The 12,505-nt window shown below is 39.0% G+C and overlaps 1 protein-coding gene across 1 annotated transcript in view; it reads left to right on the forward strand.

The window, feature by feature from the left end:
* Nucleotides 1–4,247, forward strand: part of ZNF143 (zinc finger protein 143) — a 42,410-nt gene extending 38,163 nt beyond the window's left edge. Inside the window, exons 16-18 of the mRNA XM_044425564.1 lie at nt 626–787; nt 1,909–2,055; nt 3,509–4,247. Coding sequence (XP_044281499.1) covers nt 626–787; nt 1,909–2,055; nt 3,509–3,592 — 393 coding nt within the window. The 3' untranslated portion in view covers nt 3,593–4,247. The remainder of the gene's footprint in view (nt 1–625; nt 788–1,908; nt 2,056–3,508) is intronic.
* Nucleotides 4,248–12,505: the final 8,258 nt, after the last annotated feature.

Here is a 12,505-nt window from a genome sequence, read left to right on the forward strand (position 1 = left end):
CTGTCTTGTGCTTCCCCCGCTCCCCAGGCTTGGGGTGGATGCCAAGAGAGTGAAGCCATGCCAGCACAGTTGGCATAGCTGGCACAGTTGGCATGCAGCAGGGAAGAGGACTGCTGAGGAAGGAATGCCTTCAGTCCACCTGGACTTTCCCTGGCTAAGAACGGGATAGTCTGAATGATGCCTCCCTGTACTAGGCCCTGATCTGAGGACTCTCCTGCATACCACACGCCTTCCCATACAAATTGTTAACATCAGGGATTCTTCTATTTTCACTTTGTAAATCCATTTGGGAGTGGCATGCAAGGGAATCCCTACTGTTTAATCACAGATTGGGAATAACAGTAGGGATTCTTTTTCCCACCTCCTCCTTAAACTCCCAACCAGGCTTGGGGAAATAAGGGCCACGAAGGGATGCAAAACCTCTGCAAACTGCATCAGATCCTTAGGCTGGAGGTTGTGTGCTCCCGTTCTTGCAGTTTTGTAACTTTATTGTAGTTATTTTTTCATGATCTTTATTTGTCTACGTGACCAAATTAGCATGTTGACTGAAAATGAAATCTTTATATGACCAAGGTCTATGACCTTAATTGTGTAAACTTAATGAAACAATTATTTTCTATTTCAGGTTAACATATCTCAGGCTGACATGCAGGCCATTGGAAATACTATCACTATGGTAACACAAGATGGCACCACAATCACAGTCCCTGCCCATGATGCAGTTATTTCTTCTGCAGGAACACATTCTGTTGCAATGGTCACAGCAGAGGGCACTGAAGGACAGCAGGTAAATTACTACTAAATAACAGAGCATGATCAGTGATGTGGAGCAGAATTTTTTTCCAATTCTTTTTCATGGAATGTTTTCCATTTCATAAGTTCACTGATAAAAATAAATATATGCCTATAAAAATAAACGATTTCGCTACTAACAACAGTTAGCCATTCCTACATTGTAATTAATGTTTTTCAGGTGATTATGTATAGCAGATATATTAAAGAATTCACACATGTCATTGAAATATATCTACATCTCAGTGTGAAACATAACCAATAGGTAATGAGACCAAAACTGATGGTACCCCAGCAACCTCAGTGGAACAGACCTTGAGCTCTGTTTCATGCACACTTCTTTGGACTGCTAAAATTTGTTTTTTAGTATGCCAACAGTTTTTAGGACCTTAGTTTTTAAACTTTAAACAATATAAGGGACATACATTTTATAAATATTCCAATAATTTTTACACAATAGAACATTTAAATTAGACTACATGTGCTTAAATGTTGTAATTAAAGCATTACAATATTTCCAGCAAAATATTTATGGTGCATCAAAACAAACAAACAGAAAACACAGAGTGGTTTTTTTACTATGTTTATTGAATAGACATTAACATAAACATTCTAACTGAATCTCCCTTGAGTAGGGAGGGGCAGCTTCTACCCCTCAGGATGGACCTATAGTTCCCATCAGCTCTAGCTTAGAATTAATTGCGTGCCCATGTTCTTTGGTTCCCATCCATCCTAATAACTAATCAATACTATTGGTTGTAGCTTAAAGTTATTGTGTTAGATTTTTAGGTCTTTAATCTTTGTAAACTATTCAGAGAGCTCTGACAGGTATAACAACAATGTAATGTAATAAATTTACTTAGATTCCTTTAGACGTTTGTCAGATTGGCACTCTGCTGGAGCAGATGAAGAGACTGAGATTGTTACTCTCATAGCCAGTTATGCTTTGTGTGCATTATTAGTTCTAGGGGCTTTACTCTTACGGCTACCTTAATGTTTTGGTAAACCTGATCAAAGAACAGGGATAAACTATGGAACATGAGAAAAAAACATGAAGAAATAAGCAGTAATGTTTAGATTCCAATAGACATTTTTATATATTTGTTTTTTATGAAGGTTGCCATTGTTGCTCAAGATTTAGCAGCATTCCATAGTGCTTCACCAGAAATTGGACATCAGCAACATGGACATCACTTAGTTACTTCAGAATCTAGACCTGTTACATTGCTGGCAACATCCAATGGAACACAAATTGCAGTACAGGTAATCAGGATGTGAAGTTGGCCTTCTCAAATTTTGCTTTTCGTTTTACATTCAACTCTAACTTTTGTCCTTAATTTTAAGAGTTTAAAGTTCTGCTTCTGCTTCGCATTATGCATGGTTAATCCCAGTACAGTCACACATATATTTGCTTAAATATATTAGGATATAGGCAATCCTTGAGTTATGAATGTCCAAGTTGCAAACAACCCATACTTACGAACAATCTGCCATAAAGCCCATTAATTAAAAATAATTACTGTCGGACTAAAGTTATTCATGGTTTTTCCACTTTCACAGGGGTCCTGCATTCCTAACCCCTGCAAATACGGAGGCCCAACTATATGTGCTCCAACTTATATACGCATTCAACTTAAAGACAAATTTCTCTTTTCTCAGGAACAGAACTCGTTCACAACCCAAGGACTGCCTATGTGTGTCATAGTCTGCTGTGCTGCACTTGTTGAGCAAACTCTATGGCCCATTCTAGTGCATTCAATTTTGCGTTTAGGTTGTAAATTAGTTAATAGTCCTCAGACAGCTATAATCATTGGCAGTAAACTGAAAGGGATTGCACAGTCAATGTACTGCCTCCTAAAATAGTAAAATTGAGCTGTGGAATTGTTATTTTAAAACATTTACAAATAGTTTAAATTAGAGAATTTTATGCTAGGGTTCTTTTTCCTTACAGCAAAATACCAATATTAGCCTTTTAAAATCTATGACTTGAATCCAGAGCTGCTTCCACAGGCTGTGGGATTGCAAGCAATATTTTCCCCACCCCACAACTTTATGCTCATGAAAAGGTGCTTCAGGGAGACCCTCCAGAAAAGCATGGGACTTCAAGCTGCAGGGAGAATGGGAAATCAATAAAAATTACTTCCCTCTTTCATACACAGGACTGTTTAGTTGGAAAGTGGTACCCCCCACCAGATCCAACACAGAAGCTCTAATGTTCAGGAGTCAGCAAGTTTAGATGTCTTTCTATACTTATGTACAGCTATTCTTAAACATAAATTAAACATAAATTATGGTAGAAATTCAGTAATGGACCTCATGTGACCTTGTCAACATGCATATGAATAGTATCTGTTATTCAAACCCAGATACGGTGTATAAATTACTCAGAAACAAGTTCTGGCAGCACAAATGTTGAGTTTAGAATCATGGAATAATCATGAACAAGATGCAAAGTACTGTGTGACTTGTACCTAAGGGTTATTTGGATGAATAACCCTCACCATATTTTATAGCAAGCTGCTTTTGAAACCACAGCATAAATGACACATACCTGCTGTTTGGAGGGGTGAAGCTTGATTACTGGGTATTATATGCGCATAGAACTATGGGTGATAGCTTTATTTTCTAACATAAACATCATGCGTTCAATGAATTTTAAAACAATTTTTAATGCCCAGCAAACATGTATTTCAGCATATAATTCTGTTTGTTTCAGCTCGGAGAACAACAGTCTTTGGAAGAAGCCATTAGAATAGCATCCAGAATACAACAAGGTGAAACACCAGGAATTGATGATTAACTCCAAATGTAGCTAAAAGAACAATAGAATTACATTTTATTTTCAATCAGCAAAAATCCATGCCGCCTGAAATCCATAAAAAGTTTGATGTGTTCTTACTCACAAATGCTCTGCACAGATTGTATGCAAGAGTGAAGAACGTTTTCTATGTATAATGGTTATGTACAATGAACTTTGAAAATAGATCAATTCTACCTACCCAGGACAATTCATTCCCTACCCAGGACTATGGAATTAGGATTTTATACTAAATTTTCTTGCTTATAATTATATCAGCTTCCAAACCAGACTACAGACAAGCAACAGATGCTATAGAAATACCGGGATGAGTTTTCAAATTATACAAACCCAATGAAGGCATTGCTGAAGATTTCAGATGTTTAAACCTTAATAATCATTTCAAAAATCCCTTGCAAGCAGAATAATTTTAATTGGTTTTTTTTCCAAACACAGTTCTGAATTTTGAGACCTTTGTAAATAGTATATTTTGAATTGTGTTTCACACACAAGTTAAAGACTCATTTTCTTTAGCTATCCCATCTCACTGATTGTAAATACAGACTGTTCATGCTGCAAGTGCTTAATATTATCTTTGAAATGGATTATGTACAAATGAGGTGCTTTCATTGTTCAATATTAAAGGAAGTAAATCTAATGTTTCAGTTTCTTTGCATATCACTGTCAGTTCTCCAGGATTTGTATAAAATGTATAGAACTTTTTAGCAATTACACATAGGCTTCAACAAAAGCAGATCATATAGTCAAATAAGTATCCATTTGAAGGCAATGTGTCTTTATCACTTTTTGAACGCTGAAAGAGTTGCAAGGTCCTCAAATTCATTGCAGGAGGTTTTTGTATCAGTTTCAGAACCTTTTAAATGTGTATTTTGAACACAGCCTGACCATATGTTTAAAAGAAGCATTAGCTGTATTGAAACCAGCAGCAATTAACTGAATTAGACAATCCTTTATTAAAGAGGCATTGTGGTGTCCAACAAACACTAAAAGATTTTGCTGAATGTTATGTTACTTAACATGCATAGACACAACAGGTAGATGCCAAAGCAGCAATCCACTGATTACACATTTTATAGCGTTACCCACAGCAATTTCTCAAATTACCAAATGGGCCTATGGGTCCCAAACTGTTGGAGACTCCTGGGCTAGGAGATTCGTGGAGATGTGTCAAAACTCTGTAGAATCCATCCCTCTAGCACTCATGGAATGAAGGTTGAACAACCTTCCATGTTGTATGCAACAGCACCAAGACTGGATGCTACTTATGCAGTCATGATACAGGGCTTGATCTTGGTGGGGACCACATGAACACTGGTAATGGTTGCTCGGAAGCAGGGCCACGTCAAAGTGGGCCAATGTCCATGGATTCCCACCCCTAAAATTGATTTCTCATTCATCCCTATTCCCAAAAAGTAACACAGAAAGACATAACTGTCATGAAATATAACTGGACTAATCTTGTCACTGACAGATGGCATTGTGAATTAAATCAACCAATAGAATTGGGTACCTAATTTTAATGCTACATTGTAGAAAGAAAAGTCTCTTCCTTTTGGATGAATTGTTTTTTTAAAGGACACTATCCAGAATTGCTTGAGCAGAGTGGGGTGAGAAACAGCTCACTCAATCAGACCATGGGTGTTATAAATTCTCTTGCTGGAAAGAAATCTGTAAGACTTAAGATAAACTAGCAATGAAAGTAATTTACACTGGCTACTTATCTGTGATTTTATGGACCTTTTACCCATAGCACTGAAAACAAGTAGAGTCTGTGTGATATCTGTAAGGGAGGGTCCTAAAGCGAACATACAGCTGAGAAATAAAAGTTAAAGATGAAAATCCTTGCTTTTGTTACCATTAAAGTCAGCATTAGCCGCTATACAATTTAAATATTGACTTTACAAGGTTATTGCTGCTAACATTGCACAAAAATAACTCACCCATTTGACCAGACATTAATTTTTAACAGACATTTTTGCTTTAATGGTGGGGATACTAGGGTTGTGAATGCAAGGTTAGGACAAGTGTAAGAAAACCCAGAGCTACAAACAGTATACAATTAAAACTGCAATCCTTTACATACTTAGCAGTGAGTAGTACATTGGATTGCACTGAAGTAGTGTACTATGCCATTCTACTAAGAAGCAAGCCCTACTGAGTTCAATGGGGTATCCCCCCAAGTAAATATAGGTTCGCAACCTTAGAATGTCAAGAGTAAGTTTACAAACTATTTTAATATACTTTGTAGTGATTTGTTTTGGATATACAGGAAGCACATCTATTATTCATGCAAAACGAAACTTGGAAGAAGGGTTGCAAAAATGAACATCTTTAATCCATTGATGTATTGAGAGCAAAAGTCAGTTTGCAGTGCTGCAAGAAAAGTCCTTTGGTTCTTTTAAACTTCTATGGATCAATATTGATGTCCATCTGATATGATGGGCCAAGAGTGCAGACCCTCAATTCCAGGACCCAGATCCCTCCAAGATTATCTAGATAACTAGTTCCCTTTTTCCCGGTCCAGTGTTTTCTCACAACCATCCATTGTTCAGTGGTTTCCCTGCATTTGTGCAGCTTTTCACCATTCTGAAGGGTTGACATGCCTCACCCAAGGCTGAGATACTGACAGTAACAGCACTAAACTAAAATATGCTCTGTGGTTTTGAGGGGTGCAGGTGGTTTTGGCTGTGCTCCATCTAGTACTAAAATGCAGTCCTCAAGAGTGTTTTCAAGCCTAAATTTGGCCTTGGACTGAAAGAATCCCCCATTGTGCTAACCTCAGCCAGCTCAAATTTTAATTATGTATATAGCAAGTCAAACATAGATGTGGCTGGAAAAGGGCTATGAGTGGGCAGCTCCATGTAACCAAAGAATCTGCTTCTACCTGACAATGCCAATACAGTGGGCTACCTGCAAAATTTTCTGATAACTATCTAAGAGCCATTCAGTACATCCTGCAAGTTTTTGCTAGATTAATCTCAGTTCATCTCTCTGTTGTAATAACTGCCAGTGCCATTTTCCATTGGAGTTCTGGAATCTGACACTCAAGTTTCCTGCTTTAGTTTTTCTAATTAAAATACGTATGGCTTAGCATTTCTTTACAACTCTTTACAGGAAAAAATGATTCAGGACAGCATGGGTATTTTGGACCCTCTAAGTTAGTGGGAGTGTAAGAAGCAGCCAAGACTGCTGAATCAAATTGGTAGAGAAGACATACTTTAGATGTAATCATACCCATGTTTAGACAGAAAAATAGCTGGCTGTGGGGGTGATGGTATTGTAGGACTGTTTTTCTATCTAAACTTGAAAGGCTTGCACCCCTAACTGCAGACACTGACATTTTGTAGCAGTTGCGCAACTACTAAGATTGCAATGCAGAGAATCAAAGGAATTACTGTATTCAACAATTAGCTAGTTAAAGTAAAACTATTAAATCTCAATGAAATATGTCAAAGTAATGTCTTACCAGCCATTGTAATATCACTGCTGAGCCAAAGGGTGAACTCTGTGTAGAGTAGCAAAGTTAAAATGCTCACCCAAAGGATTCCGCATTTCCCTGATGCTGTAATGGGGTGATCTGCCTTGTTGTACTGTATTGTCTTATTGTTGATTTAATATGAGTATTTTATGAATTGTATATATGACTTTTAAATGTGTAAACAGCCCAAAGGGCCTGCAGGCTATGGGGTGGTATAGAAATGTAATACAATCAATAAATAAACAATCTACTGTGTTCCACTGTATGGACCCAGTGTCCCCAAATTTATGAGTGGGACCAGGAGGCAAGATTTTAAGAATGTCTAGGGTGAAATAGAAGAGACAGAAATTGCCACAGCTGGACTACAGGGTTCGTAATACAAGATCCAAGATCCAAGATCCAGAAACCACCATCCTTTACCAGCAGCTGGAATTTGTGATGTAAAAAAATCAAAGAGATGTTGAATCTATAGCCTGAGTTAATTAATTCTGATTACCTAAGGGCTTTCAAAATACATCTTATTTTACACCATGGTTGCTTGTATAAATGAGAGGTAAATACTCTGTTTGCATCTATATTTACATGAGCAAGGGAGATTTATAATTTCATAAGCTTTCATCGACTACAATCAATTTCATCAAATATAGTGGTATATACCTACCAAATGAGAATTACATATGCCCCTGATGAAGTAGCCCCTAGTCCATGAGAATTTATGCCATAATATATACATATTATGAGCTATAAGACTCCTTGTGGATTTTGCTGCAGAACAGCCAAACACAGCTACCTTTCTAGGAAAATGCAGGAGGATCATGTAAGTCGGTGCTAATGTAGTGCCAGTCCATTCCAGGCAAAACATGCAATATTTTGTCAGCATGAATGTGGAATTGGAAGAAGTCAGCTTACTGAAAGGGAGATGACTGTACAATGGGGACATTGTTCACTCAGTGATCTCTCCTCCATCAGCTTTTAAAGGGGTCAGTACCTGTGTCCCACAGTATTGAACAACATTTTCAATCATGTTCATATACCGTGGGAGCACAAATAACTGATGCCAAGTTCACAGCACAGAAGACAGTGTGAAGATGCCATTCATATGACATGGAACCTCACATATTGTATCTGCAGGTACCCCAGTTCCTACTAGCATGTTTGTATGTTTCCTATGGAACATCAATAAAACCTCTTCCTCTGCTGTTTCTATATCATGTAAATTTTATTTTATTTAAAAATTTTGTGCCCTGTCTAAAACATAAAAAGTCTCAGGATGGTCCAACAGCAAAGGTACAGCATAATGACTAAAATAAAAATTAAGTCTTAAAATAACGGGGAAATAAAGTTTTTGGCCTGGTGCCAAAAAGAATAAATGCCCAGCAGACCCCCCTGGGGAGCATGTTCCACAGCCGGGGTGCCACAGCAGAGAAGGCCCTTCTTCAGGTAGCCACTCTCCTAATCTCTAAGAGTAGTCCTGAAGAAGGACCTCCAATCCAGATTTTAAGGGGTGGGCAAGCACATAGGGAAGGAGACGTTAAAAGATGCTTCATTTTCTCGTTTTTAATATTTTTAAACATCTAAGTATGGATTTAACTCATTTTGTGCTCTAACTTGATTAAAGTGTTTTGTTTAATTTTTCTCATACAAAACATCTATGAAAAACTGTTGGAGGGGTCCCAGGGAAGATGGTGTCGTGACAAAGTCTGTTTGGAGCTCTGCAGCTAATACAAACCAAATGACTAATTATTGGTGTTTTGGCTAAGAAGCAGCTTATGTTTCTATTTGAAGTAACAAGAGAAAAGGGGAGGCGAAGACCTTGAAAGTTTAATGAAAACAGAAAGTAGAATTAGAGACAAGATTTTAGTGGAGAAGAGTTTCAGCAGAAACCTGTGATGGTCTGAGTGAAAACCTAAATTTGTAAAACATGGCAGACTTCAGGTAGTAATTGCAAATCTACAGAAACTGGAAGTGAGTGTGTGAGTGTGTGTTACTAATTATCTAAGAGTCTGTACTTTCCTCAGCAATTTGCGGTGGTGTTACTCACTATTGGAAATTTCCCTTTAAATGTAAAAAAAAAAAAGCCAACCCCCAACCCCCCACACACTTTTTTTAATGGCCCAGGTCAAAAAAACAAAGGCAAAAAGGTCAAACCTTAAAGGTGTGTTGCATTTCTCTGTAGTCTTCCAAGATTGTGAAACATTCAAGATTGTGAAGAGGGCTTATCATTTGTCAACCTTGCTTCAGAACTGGCATTTGCTGAGCTCAAGGCAATTCAAGAGGAAAAAGACAGCCCTTGGGACAGAATATGCAGCCTAATGAATTAACCTTAAATGAGCTGATGTCAAATCTCTGAGCTTGCACTCAGTGCAAAAGTAAATAAATAAAGTTTTTCCAATTTGAATGAGATAATGAAATGGGGATAATGTAGCAGTTGAGGGATGGTTTTATGATTATGGAGGCTATTGAACACATTAAATAATATTTCTCTGAATGTAATAACCTTTTGCTTACACTTGTGGAAATACATAAAAAGGCTTGCTCAGACTCTGGTTAACTGAGTTCATAGAGTGGCATCAGTAAATACAGGCTGCAAACAAGTCAAATGTGATGGTTAGGAAGGTATACAAGAGGAATAAATAAGTGCATAAATATCTTACCTCCCCTTTGGTTCTGGGTGGACAGTCTATCTTTTGCCTCAAATATAAAACAGTAGAAACTAATACTCATGACAAATTATTGATTTAAATCCCATTTCAAAAAATCTAACCACCCCAAGTGGGGAGATGGCTGCGATTGTGCTGGGGAGATGGCCAAGATTGCACCTGTCTTTCCTGCAGGAGCGCACCCCTGTTCATGCCCGCCTCCCCTCCCTTTGAGCGTGCCAGCATGACGGGTGTGTTCAGGGGATGATGGGCAAGATCTTGGTCATGCTGGGGGAGCGGGGAAATGGCCATGATTTTTGTTGTTCCTTGTCACTTTGCTTCACATTTTTCTGATTAAAAAAAAAGTTACAGAATGGATTAACCTTATTTACATTGAACCTTATGGGGAAATTTAACTTGGCTAATGACCAGAGTCCTGGAATGGATTAAGTTCATGAGCCAAGGTACCACTGTATTCATGCCTGCATACATCCTCACAAAACTACAATGAAGATCATTGCCAAAAAAAGCCTTTTGAGGGAGTTAGCATTTTGGCAGTAAACTGACAGCTGTCAAAACAAGAGGACAATTCACACTTTTCCATATTCCCAAACACCTAGAACCTTCAATAAAAGTGAAAAGTGAGATCATCCTTAGAATACTGTAATAGAAGAAAATAAATCCCACGCCCTACCTTTTGCAAGCATAGATAATTCATGCTTTGGCATGAATGGCTTGACGCCTATCAAGCCAAACCAAAATGGAGGATAAGATTATCTAGATCCTTTCTGGGTCAGGATCCAGGATTGGTATCTCCTGCACTTTGTCAGCAAGTACATCTCAAGTGAGGGTGCCCAGTTTTAGAGCTCCATAGGAACACAGGCACAAGCTTGTAAAAGACTATTAAAATAATAGGTGAAAAGTTTTGTGCATAATAAGGAATCCCAAAAATATTGTTAAAATTTGAGAACCACAGGTATTCCCTCCAAGGTGCTGCTTTTGCATTTTAAAAGCAGCCAGCAGGAGGGGGAATTACTCAAGCCTGCTATCAAGCTGAATTTATGCTCTCCAGTAAAATGGTAAACATTCAAAAAGTGGCAGCAAAAAACCAAAATCATTTTAGGATTATGGCAAAGAGGGCAGCAAGCCAAGGCCAGGCATACTTAAGTGTCACTTGGTCATTTGTGGTAAAGCTAGCACTGATGGGTATCCAGAGAAGTCTGGCAGAAGGTTTTTGCAGATCTTGCCAAGCAGCTTGTTAGCTGATTACTTACTCGTAATGGGGTTAGTTACAACTACCCATCATAGGTACAACCTGTAAAACAAGCCATGAGTTGTCAGGATGGCTTGTTGCCCTCACACAAACCAACCTTCAGGAGTCAGTCCAGGTCTGAACAACCCCAACCCCTCCATGGCTGGTTACGAGCGATTTGACCCAGTATAAGGCAGCATCCAGGTCACACAAAAAGTAGGCATGTTAGCTGAAGCAGAGATTGAAATCCCTGTTAGCCTAAAAAAGGTCTTTTGCTAACTCAAATGCCACAAAATACTGAGCAGGTGCAAAAACAAAACAAAAAACAAAACAGAGGGGGTGAATGGCTGATTTTTATCACAGAGTCTACAGCTGATGGGTCTTAAGAAGAGGACTGCAGAATCTGGATTGGACTGTATTAAAGATGTAAACAGTATGTACAATATTTAAAAAAAATCTCTCCAAATTTTCCAAACATGCTCAAAGCAGCTCCCACCCCTAGGCCAACCATAATTTCCCCCCCACAACCCCACTTTTGTCGTCCTCCCCCCTCCCCATCTATAGGCTCAGGTGGTCTTATGTTACCCCTGTAACCAGTGCTTTTCTGGTAAAAAAAAAAAAAAAAGGTGCCGGAACTCAGGTCTCCACCGGCAGTAAGCACATACACCACTCCCAAGCCGGGAGCAGCGTCCCAAGCAGCTCTCTCTCACTGTCAGATAGCAGACACGATAGCAGCCTATAGGCACTATGTTAATAATGTTTGCTGCTTGATCTGCTACGCCGTTCAAAATCACTTCGTAAAATCCATTGGGAAAAAAGGTGCCGGAACGCCGTTCTGGTGCGTTCTATGACAAAAAAAGCCCTGCCTGTAACCTTCCCAAAGGTTTCTGGGAATAAGGGATCAAACACTGGCTACTCTTTTTTGAAAACATAAAATGTAGCTGCTACTTTAAAAATCGTTCCTTGTAAGATAAGCACAAGCAGAGAGAGTTGTAAAAAATTACATGGAAAAGTAAATGGAAAAACTATTCAATTTAACTTCCACCGACTACGCAAACACCTAGCAGACAGCTCTGCTCTACTTCCCTTCCTAAGAATGTCTGTCCAGCTCTTGACTGTCTGCTAGCGAGTCCTGTGCAAGCTGCGCGATTTGTTCTCACAGCTTCGCGCTTCCTTGCACATGGCGATGAACCCATTTAAAAGCCACGTGGGGCCCTTCGCGTCCGCATTTAGCCGTCTGGGGCTCCTATTTACCAGAAGCGGTAAATGTGACACAGACCAGCCTACAACCACGCTTTTAAAAAGATGTCTTTAATCGAGCGTCCGCGGTGGTATAAAGGGGTCAAGGAAAGCAACCCAGCCAAAGCAGCTCGTGACGATTAACAGTGATCATAGACTGCAAAGAACATGACGGCCACAGAGAAACGGGAGTGTTGCACACGCCACCCCAGCTGTTCTCTCCGTAGCACAAATAACTAAAAGCGACGAAGGCGCTCAAGTAGCCGCGGGACCTCCAGGGCGGCGAG

Source organism: Varanus komodoensis, unplaced genomic scaffold, assembly GCF_004798865.1.
Source record: "Varanus komodoensis strain SLA01 unplaced genomic scaffold, ASM479886v1 scaffold16, whole genome shotgun sequence".
NCBI lineage: Eukaryota > Metazoa > Chordata > Lepidosauria > Squamata > Varanidae > Varanus > Varanus komodoensis.